The 24,529-nt window shown below is 46.1% G+C and overlaps 1 protein-coding gene across 3 annotated transcripts in view; it reads right to left on the reverse strand.

Annotated features, from left to right (window-relative positions):
- The window catches only part of LMNTD1 (lamin tail domain containing 1), a 295,944-nt gene that overhangs the window by 238,970 nt on the left and 32,445 nt on the right, over nt 1-24,529 (reverse strand). For all 3 annotated transcript variants that reach the window (XM_044998334.1, XM_044998324.1, XM_044998344.1), the window contains exons 4-5: nt 17,402-17,495; nt 1,323-1,508 (exon numbers count right to left, since the gene is read on the reverse strand). In XM_044998334.1, the coding sequence (XP_044854269.1) occupies nt 1,323-1,508; nt 17,402-17,495 (280 nt within the window). The remainder of the gene's footprint in view (nt 1-1,322; nt 1,509-17,401; nt 17,496-24,529) is intronic.

Raw genomic sequence — 24,529 nt, forward strand, 5'->3', positions numbered from 1 at the left:
TTCGCAAGATAGTTAAATTCAAAGCTGACTGCAAAGAGTTACAAAGGGATCTTGCTAAACTGGGTGACTGGGCAACAAACTGGCAGGTGAAATTCAGTGTTAATAATTGCAGAGTAATGCACAATGGAAAACATAATTCCAACTATACATACAAAATGATGAGGTCTAAATTAGCTATTACAACTCAAGAAAGATCTTAGCATCATCATGATTAATTTTCTGAAAACACCTGCTCAGTATGCAGCAGCAGCCAAAAAAGCTAACAGTGTTAGGAACCGTTAGGAAAGGGATAGATAATAAAATGGAAAATATCATAATGCCACTATATAAACCCATGGTACACTCACACCTTGGCTCTCATCCACTGTGACAAGGGCTGTGAGTGTGGGTGGCAAAGGCAAAGAAAAAAGAGAGCGTGGCTGGAATTTTCTTATACTTTAACAATCCCTGGCTACCAGAATGGCCTGTTGGTGCTTTTTGTTGCTGGTGCAATTTAGAGCAGCCTTCAGGCTTTTCAGTAGTGTACTTAAATGAAGTGTCAGCTATCAGGGAGTGATGCCATGTGCCAAATGGCTGGTCTTGAGGATCTGGCCTCAAATATACAATTTGAGGTGCAAATAGGGTGACCAGATGTCCCGATTTTATAGGGACTGTCCCGATATTTGGGGCTTTTTTTTATTCTTATTACCAATTACTCCTATTACCCCCCACCCCCTGTCCCGATTTTTCACACTTGCTTTCTGATCACCCTAGGTGCAAAGGATATTTTCTTTTGTCAAAGAAAAGTCAAAATGAGTGTTTTTCCAAAGTAGACCTTGGAAAACAGCTTAGAAACTTTGGAGGAGATATTCAAAAGCACAAATAGGAGCTAGGCACCCAGTCAGACACCTAACTGCCTTTTGTCTTTAGCTTAGGAGTCATTACCACAATTCCATTATGTATACTGTAAGGGGAAATCCTCCTGGCCTCATTGAAGTTGAAGGGAGTTTTGCTATTGGCTTCAATGGGGCCAGGATTTCACCCTTTACATTTTCTTCACAAGTAAAAATAATTCACCCTGGCCCAATTCATTTCCTCTGGCACTGTATTGTTATGTTTGTTTAAGCAGAATGCTCATTAGTTTCGTCCGTTCTCTTTTTAAAGGCTATGTTATTAAACTCTTTTCAGATAGGGGAAAAGTCTAACTTTTTGAATAAGCTGTAACTGTAGCTAGTAGCCTGCAGGGAGAAAAGCCCCCTTCTGAACCTTGCAAATACTGTATATTAACTCTTGTAAAGTAGACAAATGAAAGAGGGAACACATGTTCTATATTATAGGCTTACATTTTGATGGTAGGCTGTTGCAGTTTCCTCTTGGATTTGTTTCACCTCCGCTTCATTGGTTTCTCGAATTTTCTGAACTTTTGCCATTGAATCTGAGTCCCCATTGCTCAATTCCTGGAGTTTTCCTTCTAGTTGGAGTATGAGAACTTCTGACCATGCAAGCCTCTGTCTCATCTCTTTGGATCCCTATAGTTGTTTTAGAAGAAGAATGAATTAGATTCTCTCAGGGGACAGATCACAAAAAATAGACTTAAAAAACCATAAGAGCATTTCTTTACAGTGAAAAAGAAATCATTTGTGTCCTTAAAACATACAAGATATTGAAAACAAGCCAGTAAACGAATTTTGATAATACTGCTAGTTAATTGCCAAGTACTTTTAAGAGAGTAACTTATAACAATCTTCTTTTCCCAGTTAGATTCCATGATGAATTGTTAAAAAAGCCATAGCAGAAAAAACGCATGTTTCCTTGGACTTTTCTGTTTCACTTGTGCCAATTTCAGAGAACAGAAAAAAAAACCTAAACTTTTTAACCACAACCAATTTCGCAGTTCCCAAGGAGGAAATACATACATATAAGTCACTTTATTTTCTTTTATACAGATACATCTTACCTTTTGGGTAAGTAGCTGTAAAAGTCAATGATACTCTTGCACCAGCACTAATGTAAAGCACAATCACAAACATCTAATTAAAATGCTTATTTCTTCTTATATCCACATCTTCCACTTCCTGTCCTAGAGTCATTATATTGAATCTCTTTTCAGAAGCAGTGATAGCTGCCGCAACACACATGCCAGTCTGCATTAGTCTTATTAAACTTGATGCTTTGGGAAAATAATGGAGGGATGATATCACATATCACACCATCAGCTTAATCTGCACTGTTCGTAGTGCTGCAAATTATAGCACAGCTCACAGTCTCATTTCCACAGTCCATTTTGTTAATAAGTGAGAAAAAAGAAAAAAAAAAAAAAGCAGCACCAGAGAGGAAGTCTGGGGTCTGAGCCACCAAAAAAAATAAAAATAGAATAGGTCGGGGGTTCTGAAATAACTTGTGGATGTCATTTTTTACAATATCATTTTTGTTTGTGCAATGACAAAGTGGTAATACTCTAAGAATTAATACCCTTTAAAATCAAGCTTCTGCTATTACTGCTTTATTTGAAAACACACCCTACACAACACTTATTAGCCCAAGATGCAGCAGCGTTCAGATTCTATTCCACTAAAAAAAGGTTTTATCCTTTATTACTGTACCTATCAGACACATCTGACATGAATATTACATACAGTATGGTTGGGTTGAAGGAATTATTGCTCTATCATCCTCAAAGAGATGAAACTGAATTGTAAGTAATAACTTATGCTTCAAATGGAATCGCACTCCAGAGCGATGATAAGAACTAGCAGAGTCTCAAACAGCTTAAGTACTCTGCATGCACAGTGTCAGCGGCTAATCCCAGTTGCATGGAAAAGGGTAGGTTGGAGGCCAGTGTGAAAAGGAGGGCAAATATTGGTTCTAAGTCCATGACTGATGAGATTCACAAAGTTCTTGCAGTGCACATGTGTTGCTGGATGGTTAGATCAAACACTTCTGTTTTCGACAATGTGTTCATCTCATCAAGAGTTGCTTTACGAGAAAAAAGCAGGAGCAAGGAATGGGAGAACAAACTAGCAAATCTAGAAGTGACCTCAGCTAATACTTCAGATGGACCTGAACTGTAACATTTGAATCTGCATCCAAAAACTTCCCCCAAAGTTCAGATGTAAGCTTTTGGGCTGTCCCATTATAAAGATAGAGTCTAGCAGGGAAATTTGGATTCAGATCTGACTCCTGTCATCCCCCTCTTACACACACACACATATGCATTCAGTATGGGGTGTTTGGATTCAGAGTTTTGGTTCAGGGCCATCTCTTATTCATCTAGAAATAATCAGACTCAACAGAGAAGTTTAGCAAAATCAACAAAGATTTTCCTTTTAAATCCTGAGGCAACGTTCTTACTTTCTTAAGTTTCTTCCCCACCAGATCCTTCCCCCTACATGTTAATTCACCTTGTTGCAAGCTTGCAAATGAAATAAAAAGAAAAATCATCATTCAGTAGTCACAGCATCAACTCACCAGGGGAAACAACAAAGGCATGGGAACTAGGGAAGGAAATGTTTATATACACAGTGGAACAGCCAAGAAAACTAACTAATCAGAAGGCAGATAAAATAAGCAAACCCAAAAACACATGATTCAGCCAACTGCAAACTGGCCAAGACTGTCAACCTGCAGCAGGTGCCAAGGGCTCCTCTGGCAACCAGCCAGCTAGGCAGAAGAGAGTTGCTTTTTTGTTCCTTTCCATTCTTTAAGGGGTTGTACCACACTGTATATAGAAAGGCTACCACTCTAAGGCCTGGTCTACACTACGCGTTTATACCGAATTTAGCAGCATTACACCGATTTAACCCTGCACCCATCCACACAACGAAGCCCTTTATATCGATATAAAGGGCTCTTAAAACCAATTTCTGTACTCCTCCCCGATGAGGGGAGTAGCGCTGAAATCGATATTGCCATGTCAGATTAGGGTTAGTGTGGCCGCAATTCGACGGTATTGGCCTCCGGGCGGTATCCCACAGTGCACCATTGTGACTGCTCTGGACAGCAATCTGAACTCGGATGCACTGGCCAGGTAGAAGGAAAAGCCCCGTGAACTTTTGAATTTCATTTCCTGTTTGGCCAGCGTGGAGAGCTCATCAGCACAGGTGACCACACAGAGCTCATCAGCACAGGTAAAAATGCAGTCTCCTGAGAATCGAAAAAGAGCTCCAGCATGGACCACACGGGAGGTACTGGATCTGATCGCTGTATGGGGAGAGGATTCCGTGCAACAGAACTCCGTTCCAAAAGACGAAATGAAAAAACATTTGAAAAAATTTCCAAGTCCATGATGCAGATAGGCCACACCAGGGACTCAGTACAGTGCCGTGTGAAAGTTAAGGAGCTCAGACAAGCCTACCAAAAAACCAAAGAAGCAAAGGGAAGGTCCGGGGCAGGGCCGAAAACATGCCGCTTCTATGCTGAGCTGCATGCAATTCTAGGGGGGTCCGCCACCACTACCCCACCCCTGTCCGTGGATTCCGAAGTGGGGGTGGTAATCTCAGCCATGCCTGAGGATTCTGCGGACGGGGAAGATGAGGAGGAGGAAGAGGAGGACGAGCTTGCAGAGAGCACACAGCACTCCGTTCTCCCCAACAGCCAGGAGCTTTTTCTCACCCTGACGGAATTACCCTCCCAGCCCTCCCAAGCCACTATCCCAGACAATGAAGCCATGGAAGGGACCTCTGGTGAGTGTACCTTTGTAAATATAAAACATAGTTTAAAAGCAAGCATTTTTTAATGATTAATTTGCCCTGAGGACTTGGAATGCATTCGCGGCCAGTACAGTTACTGGAAAAGTCTGTTAACACGTCTGGGGAAGGAGCGGAAATCCTCCAGGGACATCTCCATGAAGCTCTCCTGGAGGTACTCCAAAAGCCTTTGCATAAGGTTTCTAGGCAAGGCAGCCTTATTCCATCCTCCATGGTAGGACACTTGACCACGCCATGCATGTAGCAAGTAATCTGGTATCATTGCATGACAAAGCCTAGCTGTGTATGGTCCCGGTGTTTGCTGGCATTCAAGCAACATCCGTTCTTTATCTCACTGTGTTATCCTCAGGAGAGTGATATCGTTCATGGTAACCTGGTTGAAATTCAGGAATTTATTAAGGGGACAGAGATGGCCACTCCTACTGGGCTGTTTGCCTGTGGCTTAAAAGAAATCCTTCCCTGCAGGTAGCCAAGCAGGGGGAAGAGGCGGGGGTGATTGGTGCTGAGCTTTTTCGCATTTGGCTAGCAGGGATCTTCCCTGCTACCAGCCACGCGGTGGGGGGAGGGGTAAAGCGATCATCCCAGAGAATTGAATGGGGGCGGTTCTGGTGCTGCACATTAACAGGAAAGAAGCAGCACTCAACTGGCTTTGCTTGCTATTTGGGAAAGGAGGGTGCTGGATATATGAAGGCTGCAGAAGACGAAAAACAATGGCTTACCATGGTCGCATGCAAGCCGAATTCTGCTGCCCGGACCTGCGTCTGAGAGATCTCTAACACCAGAGCTGCAGGCACTCAATATTAAGATGCAAAATGCAACCTTGTAGTGAAACCACATGTGCTATGTAAGGTGAATAGTGTTGTTCACCGTGAAAGAGTATAACCATTGTTCTGTAAAATGTATCTTTTAAAATACTTCTCTCCCTTTTTTCTCTCCCTCATGCAACTGCAAATTTTTCAAGCCTCCCTACTCCGTCCCGAAGGCTATCTCAGATAAGGTGGCAGAAAAAAAAGACACGAGACGAAATGTTCTTGGAAATCATGGAAGTGACCCACAATGAAAGAGCTCATCTGAATGAGTGCAAGGACGTGGTATCAAAGTACAGGAAAGATGCTAGTGACCATGAGGAGAGGAGGGACGAACGTGAGGAGAGGAGGGACGAACGTGAGGAGAGGTGGCGGCAGGAAGATCAGCGGTGGCGGGATGCAATGCTGGGGCTGCTGCGTGATCAAACTGACATGCTCCGGCATATGGTGGAGCTTCAGGAACGGCAGCAGGATCTTAGAGTGCCGCTGCAGCCCCTGTATAACCACCCTCCTCCCTCACCATGTTCCTTAGCCTCCTCACCCACCAGACGAGTAAAAACGCGTGGGGGGAGGCTCCATGCACCCACCCACTCCACCCCAGTGGACAGCCCAACCAAAAGGCTGTCATTATTATGACATTTTTTTAGTGGCCTTTTCCTTCCCTCCTATCCTCCTCTCAAACCCCACCCGGGCTACCTTGTCAGTTCTCTCCCTCTTTTTATAATCAATTAATAAAGAATACATGATTTTTAAACGAGAGTGACTTTATTTCCTTAGAAAGCAAGCTGTGTTCGAAGGGGGTGGGGTGGGTGGCTTACAGGAAATGAGTCAATCAAGGGGTGGTGGGTTTCATCAAGGAGAAACAAACATAACAGTCACACTGTACCCTGGCCCATGATGAAACTGGTTTTCAAAGCTTCTCTAATGCACACTGCTTCCTGGTGTGCTCTTCTAATCTCCCTGGTGTCTGGCTGCACGTAATCAGCGGCCAGGTGTTTTGCCTCAGCCTTCCACCCCGCCATAAAGGTCTCCCCCTTACTCTCACAGAGATTGTGGAGCGCACAGCAAGCAGCAATAACAATGGGGACATTGGTTTGGCTGAGGTCTGAGCGAGTCAGTAATGTGCGCCAGCGTGCCTTTAAACGGCCAAATGCACATTCTACCACCATTCTGCACTTACTCAGCCTGTAGTTGAACAGCTCCTGACTACTGTCCAGGCTGCCTGTGCATGGCTTCATAAGCCATGGCATCAAGGGGTAGGCTGGGTCTCCCAGGATAACTATAGGCATTTCAACATCCCCAACTGTTATTTTCTGGTCTGGAAAGTAATTCCCTTGCTGCAGCCGTTTAAACAGAGTAGTGTTCCTGAAGATGCGAGCGTCATGAACCCTTCCTGGCCATCCCACATGGATGTTAGTGAAACGTCCCTTGTGATCCACCAGTGCTTGCAGCACCATTGAAAAGTACCCCTTGCAGTTTATGTACTGGGCGCCCTGGTGCTCCGGTGCCAAGATAGGGATATGGGTTCCATCTATCGCCCCACCACAGTTAGGGAATCCCATTGCAGCAAAGCCATCCACTATGACCTGCACATTTCCCATAGTCACAACCTTTCGTAGCAGCAGCTTAGTGATTGCTTTGGCTACTTGCATCACAGCAGCCCCCACAGTAGAGTTGCGCACTCCAAATTGATTCCCGACTGACCGGTAGCTGTCTGGCGTTGCAAGCTTCCACAGGGCTATCGCCACTTGCTTCTCAACTGTGAGGGCTGCTCTCATCTTGGTATTATGGCGTTTCAGGGCAGGGGAAAGCAAGTCACAAAGTTCCATGAAAGTGCCCTTACGCATGCGAAAGTTTCGCAGCCACTGGGAATCGTCCCACACCTGCAACACTATGCAGTCCCACCAGTCTGTGCTTGTTTCCCGGGCCCAAAATCGGCGTTCCATGGCTAGAACCTGTCCCATTACTGTTGTGTATTTGGTTGTCATGGTTTTGTTGCTATGGCAACTGAGTTAGATTATTATGGGTTAGCTCAACCGGTTTCAACCGGCTGAGGAGCTCTCTGTATATATGTAAATAAATGGAGGTTTTGGTTAGCTGCCTGCTCTCTGGCCTCAAGTGATTGCTTCCTACACCGGCTGCCCCAAGGATATAACACTGGCGACGAGGATGGGATTCCGGTGCTGCTCCAGTAACAGAAGGAAGTAGAAGTTAAGGTAAAGAACAAACAAACAAAAAAGCTGCTTGTTTGCACTGACTGTGAAAGTGAAACTAAAAATCATGGCTACTCTGACCAGGCCCCTGGAGCCTTTTGATGAGAATACAGAGCAGTGGCATGTGTATACTGAGCGTTTTGAGCTTTTTGGTATTGCAAATGACATTACAGAAGCGAAGAAGGTGCCAATATTCTTAACTGTTGTAGGGGCTAAAACCTACTCTCTGCTACGCAGCTTACTACACCCTGTTAAGCCTGAGACTAAATCTTACAGTGACATTGTGGAAATCCTGGGGTCTCATTTCTCCCCAAAACCACTGGTAATTGCTGAAAGATATAGGTTCCACAAAAGAGACCAAAAGGAAGATGAAACAGTTGTACAATTTGTAGCCATTTTAAAAAAGCTAGCAGAACACTGGGAATTTAAAGAAATGTTACATGATGCCCTGCGTGACAGGTTAGTGTGTGGCCTGTACAGTGAAGCTATACGGAAGCGCCTACTGACAGAGGCTCAGCTTACCTTACAGAAGGCTGTTGATATTGCTGTCTCCATGGAACTGGCTACAAGGGAGGCACAATACATCGGTGCACCCCCTAGGGTGCAAAAAGTGTCACAAGAACCGACCCACAAAACTGTGCAGAGTCAAGAATGTTACCGCTGTGGTAAGCCGGGTCACCAGGCATCAGAATGCTGGTGTAAGGACCTGGTGTGTCGACACTGTGGCAAAAAGGGACACATTGAGTGTGCCTGTAAACAAAAGAAAAAGAGGCCTGTGGTCTGGCCGACAAAAAGAGGAACCCTGCATACCCTAGAGCAGACCCAGGATGATCAAGGTGACACCTCATCGCAAGAGGAAGTGCCACTGCATGTTTTGTCTTTGGCAATGGGCTCACATGAATACTGGGTAACCCCGTTATTGGATGGCAAACGTATACGCATGGAACTGGACACCGGTGCAGCCGTCTCACTGATCTCCGAGACTGTGTATAAAGAAAAGCTACAGCATCTTCCGCTTAAGGCAACAAAAACTGTTCTGAAGACGTATACGGGAGAAGCTGTGCCTATGCTGGGCACTATTGGTGTTAAGGTGGAGCTCAATGGACAGGTGGCTAAATTGCCACTGTTTGTGGTGAGAGGTAACTACCCAGCCTTAATGGGTAGGTCTTGGCTTGGGAAGATTCAACTGAACTGGGCAGAAGTGCACCGGATGACTAAAGAAGAAACCAGTCTAACCCCTATACTAAGGAAACATGCTGCTGTTTTTGGAGATGATTTGGGAAGTATGAAGGGAATCACTGTGACATTGAACATTAAACCTGGCAGTCCACCAAAATATCTGAAAGCCCGAACTGTGCCATATGCCATCAGGCCAAAAGTTGAAGCAGACCTGGAGCGCGTGGTCACCAATGGAGTCCTAATACCAGTTACCCATAGCTCATGGGCCACTCCTATCGTTCCAATCGTGAAGAAAGATGGCTCTCTCCGGATTTGCGGTGATTTTAAAGTCACTGTCAACCCAGTGTTGTGTGCAGAGCAATACCCGCTTCCCCGCATCGATGACCTCTTCGCAGGCCTGGCTGGGGGACAAAAGTTCAGTAAGATTGATCTGAGTCAAGCATATTTACAGATGCACGTCGATGAAAAGTCCCAAGAGCTGTTGACTATTGTGACTCATAAGGGGCTTTATCGATACTGTCGTCTACCCTTCGGAATAACATCTGCTCCCGCCCTGTTCCAGAGGGCTATGGACCAGATCTTGTGTGGCTTGTCAGGAGTTCAGTGCTATCTGGATGATATCCTGGTCACTGGAAGAAATGAAGAGGATCACTTAAAGAATTTAGAGGCTACCCTACAAAGACTGGAAGAGTATGGCCTACGAGTTCGCAAAGACAAGTGTGAATTCTTCAAGCCCTCTGTTGAATATTTGGGACACATCATTGATTCTGCAGGTCTTCATAAGGCCCCTGCAAAAGTTAAAGCTATTGTGGAGGCTCCCCCACCTCGAAATGTAAGCCAGCTGCGCTCGTTTCTAGGACTCCTGAACTATTATGGAAAGTTCATCTCACAGTTAGCCACACTGCTGAAACCACTTCATGAGCTCCTTGGGCAGAACAAGGCCTGGAAGTGGACTGAAGCCTGTGATGTTGCGTTTAACAAAGCTAAGGATGCATTGCTAAATTCTGAAGTTCTAACACACTTTGATCCATCCTTACCACTGCAATTGGCCTGCGATGCCTCCCCTTATGGAGTGGGAGCGGTCGTGTCACATATTATGCCTTCAGGAGAAGAGAGACCTATTGCTTTTGCTTCACGCACTCTAAGCAAAGCAGAAACTAACTACGCCCAAATCGAACGTGAGGCATTAGGAATTGTTTTTGGAATTCGGAAGTTTCATCAGTACCTGTTTGGGCGAAAATTTACTCTTCTCACAGACCATTGACCTCTGACATCAATTTTTGGACCTTACACAGGCATTCCCCCATTAGCTGCTAGTCGTATGCAACGTTGGGCATTGTTACTTTCAGCACACACATATGAAATCAAATATCGGAAATCCACTCTACACGGCAATGCAGATGCCCTCTCAAGGTTGCCTTTGCCGGTCAAACACCAAGATAGTGCCCACAAGGAAATCTTCTACTTTGAACAGGTAGAGAATACACCCATCACTGCTACTCAGATAAAGAAGGCAACTTGCGTTGACCCAGTATTGTCCCACGTTATGGACCTGGTGATGCATGGAACATCTCGACAAACCTCTCCGGTCTCATCCGACCTTGTTCCCTACATGTCCAAGCGGACGGAGTTATCGGTCCAATCTGGTTGTTTGTTGTGGGTGAGACGTGTCATTATTCCACCACCACTGAGATCACAGATGTTAGAACAGCTACATTCCGGTCACTGTGGAATAGTGCGCATGAAGGAAATTGCACGAAGCTATTTTTGGTGGCCTGGACTGGACAGCGCTATTGAAGAGAAGGCAAAAGCTTGTATGTCATGTCAGGGTGTGAGGAATGCACCCCAGTGGGCACCCCTACACCCATGGGACTGGCCTGAAAACCCGTGGCAACGTATTCACGTTGACTTTGCTGGCCCCCTTGAAGGAAGCATGTTCTTGGTGGCAATAGATGCCCATTCTAAATGGCCAGAAGTCTCTATAATGCAGTCCACTTCTGCAGCGAGTACTATCCAAAAACTACGAGGACTCTTTAGTCGTTTTGGTCTGCCAGAACAACTTGTGAGCGACAACGGACCGCAGTTCGTTTCTCAGGAGTTTCAAAATTTTATGAAAGCAAATGGGATACACCACATCACGTCAGCACCATATCATCCGTCCACCAACGGATTAGCTGAAAGATTTGTGCAGACAATGAAAAACGCTTTGAAATCAGCAAGGGGACAACACTCCATTCAAAAGCGTCTGGATACCTTTTTACTTTCCTACAGAAACACACCTCATGCTACGACCCACGCATCTCCAGCCTTTCTAATGATGGGACGACAGCTGCGCACTTGCTTTGATCTGCTGAAACCTTCTGAACCCCGACAAATTGTGCAACATCAGCAGCAATATCAAGTCATCAGACGGGCACCCAGAGCAAAAGACCGAACCTTTAGCCCGGGACAGCCAGTTTTGGCTCGGAATTATACTTCCAGAGCTAAATGGGTTCCGGCCACAGTCATCACTCAAACAGGACCTGTTTCCTACACAGTCCGGACTGCAGAGAATCTTACCTGGCGGCGACATGTAGATCAGCTGTTGCCAGGTCATGCCAGTCCTCAGGACCCATCTGCAGTTGAGGGGTCTGACTTCACCTCTTCTGGTGAGGGATCGAATCACGAGTCACCTGTTTCTGACTGTTCTCCTCCATTACTGCCGGCGGCTGAGATACCCCTTTGCCCAGCACGAGCTGATACCACCTCCTCACCTGTTCGTGCTGCGGACCCTGAGCCCCTAGTGCTTTCGGGTGCAATAACACCAGTAGTTCGCCGTAATCCACCTAGAGACAGAAGGCCTCCTCATCGGCTGGATCTTTAGCTAGGGCGAACCCACGGTTATGGGGCAAAATAATCCCCAGGGTTTAGCCGGGAATGGAGGCAGTCTACCCTCCTTCTCTAGTCTAGTGTGTGTTTTATTTAGGGGATGTTCTTATTAGGGGGGGAGGAATATGTTGTGTATTTGGTTGTCATGGTTTTGTTGCTATGGCAACTGAGTTAGATTATTATGGGTTAGCTCAACCGGTTTCAACCGGCTGAGGAGCTCTCTGTATACATGTAAATAAATGGAGGTTTTGGTTAGCTGCCTGCTCTCTGGCCTCAAGTGATTGCTTCCTACACCGGCTGCCCCAAGGATATAACAATTACTAGCAGGATCTCCAAAGCACAGGGGTTGCAGTTTGAGAGAATTCTGTGTCCATGTCCTCATTACTCTCGTCGCCGCTCTGCCGTAGCCGCCTCCTCCTCGCCTGGCTTTGCAGGTCCCAGTTCAGCATAGACTGCACGAGAATGCGCAAGGTCTTTAAAACGTCCATGATTACTGCCTTGAGCTCACCAGGGTCCATGCTTGCCATGGTATGGCGTCTGCACAGTTCACCCAGGAAAAAAGGCATGAAATGGTTGTCTGCCGCTGCTTTCACGGAGGGAGGGGTGAGGCTGTACCCAGAAGCACCAGCGATAATGTTTTTTGCCCCATCAGGCATTGGGATCTCAACCCAGAATTCCAATGGGTGGGGGAGACTGCGGGAACTATGGGATAGCTATGAGATAGCTACCCACAGTGCAACGCTCCGGAAATCGACGCTAGTCTCGGACCATGGACGCACACCGCCGAATTACTGTGCTTAGTGTGGCCGCGTGCACTCGACTTTATACAATCTGTTTTAAAAAACTGGTTTCTGTAAAATCTGAATAATCCTGTAGTGTAGACATACCCTAAGCTAAGATGAGACCTGTTGCTCCTTAAATTCTAAATTTCCCTCTATTCGGCAACAATGCCCAAGGCCAATGCATCTAATCCCCACTGTCAGCCACTGTTCAACCTCAAGGGCAATAGTTTTCTGTGATACCCTTCTATCACTGGGTATGTGTGGCTTATGCTTGTTCCTCGAATATGTCCGCTGGCTTGTCTAAATCAACCATGTTTTGGATGCCTGAATCAAAGCTGATCTCCAAATGGTCCCCAGGGCTGAAAAGTTATTTCGGCTGACAGATAACTGGACAATTCCACCCTTTCATTTCCATTTTAAAATCTCACTCAGTGATCCACCCTCATCTCACCACCACTCTGAATACTTCCTTGGGTCCAAATTGCACCTTCAGAATATCAAAGGGCAAAATCTAGCCATCCATGGAGAAACACCTATCTTACTACAGACAGAATGAGTCAGAGAGAACACCATGGAGGATGTTTATTTTTGGTCTTTTCTTTCTTTTTTTAATTTTTTTTTGGGGGGTGGTTGTTTTTGCATGCATTAGAATAGATGATACAAAGGAGAACCAGGGCTCAACCAGTGTCATGCACCTGAATGGCCATGCTCCCTGTGGAAAGACGGAATGTGCCAACCATGCTAACTGGGCCATCACCTTAATGCTCAAAGAAGCACAAGAGCTGTATTTACTGGAACTAAACAGAATAGAAATAGATAATGTGCTTGGCATGTTCTTGTCTTTTTTTTTAATTATTTCTTTTGCTTTTTGATTGCTTTTTTTTTTAAGACTTGCTGTGAAAAGTGGTATTTGAATTTTTTTTAATATCATTTTTCACAGTAGCAGATTTGCTAAGCTAGCTGGGAAGCTGCGAAAAATATTAACAAACACACAAATATCACTTTTCACAACAGACTTACTCAGCCCTGGCAAGCTGGGAAACAAATTAAGCCCTGGATGGGGAGGTGGGTAGGGAAGCAGTGGGAGCCAGATGCAATGGGGGGGAGGGGGAGGGGCCAGGGGAGACAGTGGGGGCCACAGGTGAGGGGGTGTTGGTGAACCTGAGGCCAGAGCTCTGCAGCCACATGGCTGAAGCCTGGGGTCAGAGGACACAGCGGGGAACAGGAGCGATGGTGGGTGGTAAGCCTAAGGCCAGCACCCACTGCCATGTGACTGGGGCCCAGGGCCAGAGCCCATGGTCCTGCATCCAAACTCTGAAACCCTGCAGCTAGGGAATGGAGCCCTCTGCCTGCCACCCCAAGGCTGAAGCCAGAAGCCTGAGCCCCACCGCCCTCTGGAAGGTGGGGAACTCACAATAGCTGCCTGCTTCTCTAGAGCCCAACCCGTGCTGATGGCCCTGGGGAGGGGCCACTGCTTTGCGCTCCCCCCCCACCTTCACTGTCCAGGAGGCTGTGGCCGCATTTGAGAAACACTGGTCTAGATCAGCAAGGTGGTTGCTGAGTTACATAAAGGACTTCTTACTGCTGCTCCTTGTCTGAGCAAAGGATTACTCCCAACACATATACTAATTCATGTGTTTTCTTATCTCCATGGGTGGGGAAAGATGTTGCTTGCCCCCTTGATGCCGACCAGCCAGAAAAAGCTATGGGGCTGCCCTTTTATTGTTTATTTAGTATAACAAACAAGCTGGAAACAGAAAATTAATACTTCAGTTAAACAAAAAAAACCAACAACAACAAAAAATAGCAAACCCAGACACCAGCCGCCAGGAGAGGCACACTAATGAATCAGCTGGGTCTCTCTCACCAAATCAGTTCCCTGCCACTGCAGAGGCCACAGGCACTGGTACTTCTTGGTCCTTTCTGTTCGCTGACTGAGTCTGTGACACACAATAGTTTAGTCTTCTGAAAGCTGTAATACTTTAGTCTAATCCAGGTTATTGATTTTAATACAGGAGTAACTCGGTGGGGTTTAGTGGCCTGGGATACACAGGAGGTCAGACTGGATAATCTCTTGGTCCCTTCTAGCCTTAAACTTTGACTGCTTACCCCTAATAAGACCCACATTTTTTTGCTCAGGATGTGTGACATGAATTGCCTTTTCCAGCTGCTGGCATTTTATGGGCCTCACCTCTACCTCCTTTTGGCTTCAGCTAATCAGCCCCTATTGGCTAATCTATGTTTTGTTTAAAAAAAAACAAACCACACCACTCCAAAGAGATGTCATTTATCTTCTCCACTTCTCTGGCCATTCCCACTTACTGCCTGTCTCAGCTGACATTACACAGTCCTCAGGCCTTGGCTGCAGTACCTCAATCTTCCACAACAGAAATAATAGTCATCTCACTGTGCCAACAATTTCTTTTTTTAAAAAAAATACCCATGCAGCTCCATAAGTAAACAAGCCTAGTTCAGGTAGAACTATTTCCAGCTGGGCTGACTACTTCTGTTCCAACATACTCTCAAGGGGGGAAAAGAGATTTAACAAAATTTAATAACGTAAGTGTTGACAGACCCTTAAATGCAGCAGATCTAACTAAGAGTAAATTAGTATATAACAAGGTAGTCCAGGGTTAAAAAATATTCTAGTCTCAAAACCACCATAGCATAAGGTAATAATAATACTTTACTCTGTAATGCCAGCTCTGCTTTTTGTAAAGAGCCACTCGGTGAAACAAAAATGTCTACTCACAGGACTGCAGGCTGGGAAGTTACTGCTTTATTTAACTGCATCACAAGAGAGGCAGAAGGGCACAAATTCCCACTCACTACATATGATGTAATGGAGCTGTAGAGCATGGCTCCATTCTATAATACCCAAGGGAAGCCAGTTAACTCTGTGCTAACCACTTTACTCCCAGAATTTTAAATCACTTTGCAGACATTAATAAATTAAACTTCCCAACACCCTTATGAAGAGGCTACTGAGGAAAAATTGAAAAGAGTCCAGCAGAGGGCAACAAAAATGATTAGGGGGCTGGAGCACATGACTTATGAGGAGAGGCTGAGGGAACTGGGATTTAGTCTGCAGAAGAGAAGAATGAGGGGGGATTTGATAGCTGCTTTCAACTACCTGAAAGGGGGTTCCAAAAAGGATGGATCTAGATTGTTCTCAGTGGTACCAGATGACAGAACAATGAGTAATGGTCTCAAGTTGCAGTGGGGGAGGTTTAGGTTGGATATTAGGAAAAACTTTCACTAGGAGGGTGGTGAAGCACTGGAATGGGTTACCTAGGGAGGTGGTGGAATCTCCTTCCTTAGAGGTTTTTAAGGTCAGGCTTGACAAAGCCCTAGCTGGGATGATTTAGTTGGGAATTGGTCCTGCTTTGAGCAGGGGGTTGGACTAGATGACCTCCTGAGGTCCCTTCTAACCCTGATATTCTATGAACTCTCCATTGTAATGCATTGGCTTTCCTTTCTGCACAGTAACACAAACAACCCAAGGGCCTCATCACTGTACCACAGAATAGGCCCAATTCCTCCTCTGGCAGCCAACAGTCCCTATAGTGACCTCTTAAGCATATTCAGTGTAGGGGTTTGCACCAGTTGAGCTAATCAAGGTTTGCACCTGTTCAAGCTCAATCAGCACCGGCTCCAGTTTGTTTTCATCTGCACTAATGAGTCAGCACCACTGCACTACACCAAATACTTGCCATAGACAAGGAACTGCGGCTAGTGAAAAGTGTGGACAAGGTTTTAGGCTCATTAAATCAGTGTGCTGGAGTACTGGGAGGAAAGTCAATGCATTAGAATGGGGATTCCAATCCTCTATTTCCTCACAGCAACTCATTTCAGCACAACAGGAAATGATTTGCCTAGCTTCACAAGAGGACTTGATTCCCTTTTCACTTGGTGTAATCATCTACCTGGCAGCAGAGGGAGAGCAAAACACTACCACAGTCGAATTCTCCCCTAGGGTGACCAGACAGCAAATGTGAAAAATCAGGACGGGGGTGGGAGGTAATAGGAGCCCATATAAGAAAAAGACCCAAAAATTGGGACGGTACCTATAAAATCAGGACATCTGGTCACCCTGTTCTCCAGTCACTTAAACCAATGGCAGCATTTTATGCCCAACTTTGCTCTCCTAGAAATGACCACACAAGGTGTGAGGTAGTGAAGAATCAGGGCCAAGAAAATTGAGACACAGCCAAGAATATGATCTGGGTTTCTGACTCTAACCAAAGACCATCCTTCCTGGCCAAAGCAAGAAGTTGAAAAGAAAATATACACATAGAGATGGTATGGACATCAGCATAGTTAGGCCACTGTGGTAGACAAGGAAGAAGGCACTAAAGAGCACAAACCACTACTTGCTGGGGCTTTCAGTAATGCAGAGATCCAGCTGACCCACATGGGAGGGTTGGTGGGGAAATCCTGAAGCTGGCTCTATATGCAAACAAGTTTTTGGGCAGTGGTACTTCCTTCACCTTTGGAATTATGGAGACCTGGCCCTATAAACATTCATAGACACCAGCTTCCCAAGTTTGCTCTAATAAAGAACAACCCATGTTAATCCATTGCTGGAGGAAGGACAATTCTGCAGAAGTGTCCCTAGCCTCTGTTCGTCAGAGGATGGAGATGGATGGCAGGAGAGAGATCACTTGATCATTGCCTGTTAGGTTCACTCCCTCAGGGGCACCTGGCATTGGCCACTGTCAGTAGACAGATACTGGGCTAGATGGACCTTTGGTCTGACCCGGTACGGCCTTTCTTATGTTCTTATGTTCTTAAGTTTTAGCAGTCTGATTAGGAGACACTGAATAGGCTTCAAAAGCACAGTTTAGGAGCAGTATTATTAGCCTCACCTGTAAACAATTTTCTTTTTGATGCTCCAGCTGATGTTTGAGTTGCAGTACCTGGTCCTGCAATTTCAGTCGCTGGGAAAATTCCTCTTCATACCTAAAGTAGTCAGGGATAAAGAGAAAACTCTATCGCTGTTGTTCTTTCACATGGTATCAGTCCAAATCAAAGTGGTTATGAAACACGAACTATTAGCACATCCACTGGGGAGCCTGCGGGGCAGGAGGGGTGACCCACAGGAGAATGAAGAGCCAGACACATTCCTCTGCCTCCCCTGTTCAGAGGTTACAGACAGCTGGTGTGATCCGTGGGGCTGACTATGGTTTGCACAGCCTTAACTTGTGTCCTGTTACAAAGTCCCTATGGGACATTGCTAGGGGACACAATCACCAGGACAAGTTTGCACCCTAGCCCTGCTCCTTCTAGCCTACCTCCATCGAGAACACCACCTGCCCTGGGGGAAGCAAAAGGCTATTCCGGAGAGGCATGAAGACCAGCACTGCACCTGGCATGCAGGCCCTTTGTGCCGAAGTTATTCGCTGGGGGTAGAGATTATGTCTGTCCTACCTGCCTTTTCCCCAGCCTGGCTAATACAAAGGAGCCCTAGTGCAACTACTGGTGGTATCCTGGCTCTGTTGAAATCAACAGGATCTTTTTCACTGTCTTTAGTGGGGTTAGGGCTTTCCGCAATGAGTCTGGCCTGAAGTGCCTGGACTATAAAAGGATCTCACAGCGTTTAGTGATTACTTTGCTTTGGGAAAGAGTAGTAGTTTTACGATAAATGGAGAAGTATAAATAGCATAAATGTTAGAAAAAAAAGCTGCTTATTGAAAAAAGGGACAATTACTTTTCAATTTGGCTGCAGCTTCTTCAATATGCAGAGGGAGAGAGCAACTAGTAATTGCAAGTAAGCCACTGTCTTTGGGTTCCCTTCTTTGTTTTATAATAAGCATGTGAAAAGTGCTTGCTTTGGAAATGGGGTAGTCAGGGCATTCTTAAATTACTGGTTTATTCTCCCTGAATAGTTTTAAGCATTTTCCTGATTCATATTTTCCTTTTCTTTCTGCTGTTAGCAATGGTGGGATTTATTTATTGGGGCAAACAGCCCTAGTGTAGACGAGGCTTTCTACTTCCTGGCCAAGCAACGGTTAATGAGACTACTTTTATTTGCAGAATTGGGGGCCCGTGTTAGGAACCAATTTAGACTGAATCATGTTGTAAAGATGAGTTTAGAACGGTAGTTTTCAGACTTTTTTCCTGGGGACCCAGTTGAAGAAAATTGTTAATGCCCACAACCCAAGGGAGCTGGGGATGCGGGGTTTGGGGTGTGGGAGGGGCTCAGGGGTGAGGCAGAGGTTTGGGGTGTGGGGTGGGGCAGGGAATGAGGGGTTCAGGGTGTGGGAGAGGGCTCTGGGCTGGGGCAGGGGGTTAGGGTGAGGAGGGGATCAGGGCTCTGGGCTGGGGGTGCAGGCTCTGGGGTGGGATGGGGCTGGGGATGTGGGGTGCAGGAAGAGGTTCCATGTTGGGGGGCGGGGCTCAAGGCTGGTGCAGGGGATTGGGGCATGGACTTACCGCCAGCAGTTCCCGGTCAACGGCGCAACCGGGTACACCGCAGATTGCACTGTGCCCTGGAAGCGACCAGCAGCAGGTCCGGCTCCTAGGCAGAGGCACGAGACTCACACCTCCAGGCACCGCCCTCCCAGACACCGGCCATTGGGAGTGCGGAGCCAGTTCTCGGGGTGGGAGCAGCACGTGGAGCCCCATGGCCTCCCTGCCTAGAAGCCAGACCCGCTGCTGGCCACTTCCGGGGCACAGCGTGGTGTCAGAAAAGGTAGGCAATAGCCTGCCTTAACTGGGCAGCACCGCCAACGGGGCTTTTAACGTCCAGGTCAGCGGTGCTGACCAGAGCAAGGCAACCCAGTGCTTTATGATACCAGTCAGCTGTGTTCTTGGGGAACCAGAGCACAGTATCCAGCCTGTCTGACTCATGAAAGATACTCCACCACACACACCAGCCTCTGCTTAAACCAAAACCCATCAGAGAAAAGACTTGCAGAGAGCAGTGAAGGGCAGATGGGAGACACACCTAGACCCCTTCTGACAAGGGTGACAAAATTAAGACATCTCCATTAGCATACAGAATGAAGAACAGAGACAACTCCCCTAGCCTCATCTCCATGAAAGATGGGACAGGGAGACATCTCAATTTGCATACAGAATGGAGAACAGAGAACCGCACTGAACTCTGGGACCAGAAAAAGCAGGGAAGCACTGCATCATGGGAATCTCTGCTCCAGATGCTAATGAACCCACTCCTGCCCACACCCAGCTCTGCAGTTATCAGACTAATTCTAGTAATGAATCCTTGATATCCAAAATACTGAAGCAGCCTAGTTGCATTGTGAGCTCCCTGGAAGAAAACAACACCCATAGTCAAGAGTGATCAGCTCCTATTGTCTAGCCTAAAGAAAACCTTTGAGTCATCAGTTTACCCATAAACAAATCTAGTGTTCTGCCTTGAACCATTGTATTTTCTCTACAAAAATCCCTACTCACCCTCCAGTCAGTGTTCTGACACTTAGATCCAAACTATGCATCAGTTCCACTGGGACTCCATCTTCTCCTGACTGACTGTGCTGGGGGCTCTTCCTGTCTCCAGCACTCAGGACCCTGAGCTACCACCATCACCTGGGAACTGCGACCAGTTCAAGCCTCATGGAGTGGGTGAGAGCCCCCTTCTGTCTCTCTCTCTGTTTTCCTTTCTACCTTAGGTATTAACCTTTAATAATGTATGCTATGTTGGTTTAGGCTCTCCTTGTGTAGTTATCACTATTATTCAATAAATAACTTTTATGGTTAAGCTGGTTGCTTCTCTCTCTCTTGCTGAACTTCACTCTTCTGTGTTTTTACCTTCCCCCATTCACTCTACAGCAGTGGTCCCCAGTGCGGTGCCTGCGGGCGCCATGGCGCCCACCGAGGCATCTATGTGCGCCCGCATACTGGCTGGTGGACAAGCATCCACTGAAATGCCACTGAAAAGCAGTGTCATCAAGAGGCATTGCTGCCGAAATGCCGCCGAAAAGCGGTGTCACCAAGAGGCGACGCTGCCAAAATGCCGCTGATTATCGGCAGCATTTCGGCAGCGACACCTCTTGACGTTGCCGCTTCTCGGCGGCATTTCGGCGGATGCTTGTCCGACGGCCACGGTCCTCGGTGGCTCGTCGTCTGGCACCCGCCACCCAGAAAAGGTTGGGGACCACTGCTCTACAGAAATGCTTCTTTCACCTAAGCTAAAGATCCTTGCAGCGCCCAAAATACTGTGGGGTTTGCTCATCGAGTAGGTTTTTACCAGTACAATTGTGATGTGAGAGTGGAGATAGGGACATGCTGCATCTGGGACACATAAGGGTGGCAGCTTGAAAGTGCTGCTTAACCTAGTCCATTGAGCCCACGGGCACATAAAGGGGGACAGCTTGAAAGTGCTGCTTCATCCAGCCTATCGAGTCCAGGGACAGATAAGGGGTCAGCTTGAAAGTGCTGATTGACCCGGTCCGCTCAGACTTGCTCTGGTGTGTGCGTGTGTGTGCGCGTGTGTGTGTGCATCTGGTTCTGGGGCTGGAGGAACCCAGCCCTAGGGAACCTAAGTCCTGCAGGATAGCTCCATTGGGAAGGAACTTGCATAAGGAAGAAGTACAGCTCCATATGAAAACGCACGTGACACAAGCAGTACATTGATAGAATTACAGAAACCCAACCCCCACCCCGAAAAAGTAACTCGAATAAATGAGCATACCCCAAAGTAATGGGCAGATCTGGTAACACGACCCAGTACTGGGTCACAACCCCTGGTTTGAAAAACACTTTTCTAGACCAGTTCACTCATATATGAGTCTAGAACCCAGAGCTGCAGAGCCTGGGAGAGGCGAGCCCAATGGGGGCACTGTGGAGATCAGACACCACAGGAAGTACTGCCCGAAGAGTCCAGAGTGACAGCAGCCTGTGGCCTTCTGATTGGCCAAGCACACTATTTAACCCTGAAGGGTGACCAAGGAAGTTGTCTGGGAATCACAAAGACTTCTAGCCTGCTGTGACTCCAAACCTCATCTTGTTTTCTAATCTCTAGTCTTTGTCCCCATCCTGACTCTGGCCTCCTGATTCCAGCCTAGTAGCTGTCTCTGATCTCCACTCTCTGCCCATACCATGACTCTGACCCTTGTTGATCAATGCTGGCTCTAGCAGAGGATTATCCCAATCCCTGCTCACTGACTACCACTTTGCAGCCATCCTTGACTTGTGGACACCAGCCCAGATGTGACCACCAGACCACATCAGCTACACTTGGTTCTTTTCATGTATCTAAACCCAGTTTAAGTATAGTTCCTTAGTTCAGATGGAACCCAGTGGGGTCAGGTCCTCAGCCATTAAACTCTAGCTCTGCTTTTTGTATGTAATGTGAGGGAGTCAAAATGCATCCAGGAACAAGTTACATATTATGACTAGAAATAAATAATAAAATGTTCTGTTGGTTTTTTAAAATTTCTTGTAGAGGTATCCATAAGACTATTGTTACAGGCTCAGTTAAGTTATAGTTATGCACCAAATTAAGCTGTAGAGCCAAATCCAGCCTGTCTGTAAACTCTGCATGTTTACTGACTCCCTTGAATTTGGCCCAAGACCTTTCATGACTTAATTGGAAGGTTTGCCTCAAAGACTGCGGAAGGCTGTGTCATATATGTGATAGTTAGCACAGAGAAAGGGGATGAGTTGTTTAGGATAGTTCAGGAAGTGATTTAGCTGCACACGGCATTTTACTGACAAAATTATCAGTTAGGGTTGGTTGAAAATTTTCTATTGAAACTTTGTTTGAGGGGGCTTCAACTAAATGTAATTTATCATGAAAAAGGTCAGTTTTCCTCAAATTTTTTTTATGTTTATGTTGGATAACTGAAAACTTTTGACAAAAAATTATTCCTCTCTCCTGCCCCCAGTTTTTGGCTTAATTGTTTTCAGTTTTCATCAGTTTTTGGCCACAAGTGAAATATTCTAATTTTTCAGGATATCTGTTTTTCAACCACAATAAAAATGGACATCTTCTGCAGGCAGAAAAAAAACATTTTTCTGATCTGCTCTTTTGGCAGGTCCCATCCCTCAGGAGTTCAATCAGTCTGGACTGAAGCTAAACAAGGAAAAGGGAGTTTTCTGCCTACCCTAAATTGAGTTTTTGGGACGGACAAAAAACAAAGCGATTCAAGAATTGAATGCATCAACATATGTACCAGAACTGAGACGTGGCCTAGCGTAGCAAATTACCTCAGACAATACCAACAAGACCTTTCTACAGCAACAAAGACAACAAAATGAACTTTTAAACTCCAACACATCATGAGCATGGGTGCTAAATGAAAAAATTGACATCAAAAAAGGTAAAAGAAATTATCTCAAGAGCTGCAGTTCTCAAATACTGTGATATCAACAAGTCCACAAGGATGAGTACAGATGCAAGCAGCTCTGGCCTAGGTGGTATATTGTGGGAACAATGTGGATCTGAGTGGAAGTTAAATTTTGCTCTGAACACTCACAGAAGCAGAAAAATGTACACAGTGAGTGAAAAGGAGTGCCTGGCAAGACTACGGGCATGTGAGAACTTTTACAGATATCTGTGTGGGCTGGATTCTTTTGCACTGATAACAGACCATAAACCTCTTGTAACCCTCTTCAGTGGAAAAGACCTGGCTCAAGCCAACATCTTTTGATCAGGTTAACGCAATTTAACCCAGTTGCTAATTATGTTCCTGGGAAAAATCTGGTAGCAGCAGATGCTCTACCATGGAGTCCAGTATCTCACTCAGCTACCTGTGAGCTCGAAGATGATGTAAAGGTGTATGTGGATGCTACAAATGCATACAGACCGATGTCAGAAAAGAAACTACATCAGCTACAAAAAGCAACCTCAACAGACACACAACTTCAAAGAGTTCTAAGTTACATTACGGCCCGCTGGTTACCTGGTTGTTGCAGAGTATTTTTCCAGGTTATTGAGAAACTGAAGTGCACTGTCTCTCACTTTAGTATTCCAGAAAAACTAGTGATGGACAATGGACTCCAATTCACTGCTGTAGAATTTAAATAATTTCAAATGAAATATGATTTTGATTATATTACTAAACAGCCCACATTCCCCACAAGTGAATGGAGAGGCTAAGAGAGCTGTATAGACAGCCAAGAAAATCCTACAACACGAAGATATATTGCTTGCTCTTCTGAGTTACCGATCAGCACCAATAGTAGCTACTGGATATAGCCCAGCACAACTCCTGATGGGAATACCACTCAAAACTACTGTTCCACCTTTGGAAAAGAACCTATCTTCAAAGTGACCAGACAAGAAGAGAGTAGCCAAATCAGATAAAGCTAAAAGAATACTTTTACAACAGATGCCACTCAATTAGAGTCTGGGTCTAGAACCTGCTGACCGTGTTTGTGTCAAATGGATGGAGAAAAAGGATAGACTACCCCAGCTGTTGTAAAGAAAAAGAATTCAGCGTCCATATCATATGTGCTTGAGACCAACAGTGGAAAGTTCAACAGAAACCGTTGACATCTACAGTTTGTTCCTCCAGAAAGAACAACCAACAGCACAAACTCTACAGATGGTGGATGCAGAACAAGAAGACTCCTCAAGGATTCCAAGCAGTGGCGTAGCTAGGTGGAGGGAACAGGGGGAGTGATCCAAAAAAAGGCACCACCCGCTGCGGCGCTTTTACTCATCTGGCGGCGCTCCAGGTCTTTGGCGGCAAGCCCTTCACTCGCTTCAGGTGTCTTCGGTGGCACTGAAGGACCCACTGCCAAAATGCCACCAAAGACCCACAGAGCAAGAGAAGGTCCCGCTCCCTCTGTTCCCTCCGGGTGAGTAAAAATTAAAAAGGCACCAAGAAATTGAAAAGGCGCTACCTGTGCTCAGTGGGGGAGCGGCCGCTGCCCCGCTCCCCCCAATAGCTACTCTACTGATTCCAAGCCAGCCACAGCCAGTCATTGCAACTAATAGGCAGCCAGATGACCAAGTTGTTACACGTTTGGGTCATGTAATTAGAAAACCAGTACAACTCAGAGACACTTAGGAGACTTAACAGTAC

Source organism: Mauremys mutica, chromosome 1 (genome assembly GCF_020497125.1).
Source record: "Mauremys mutica isolate MM-2020 ecotype Southern chromosome 1, ASM2049712v1, whole genome shotgun sequence".
In the NCBI taxonomy this organism is placed as follows: domain Eukaryota; kingdom Metazoa; phylum Chordata; order Testudines; family Geoemydidae; genus Mauremys; species Mauremys mutica.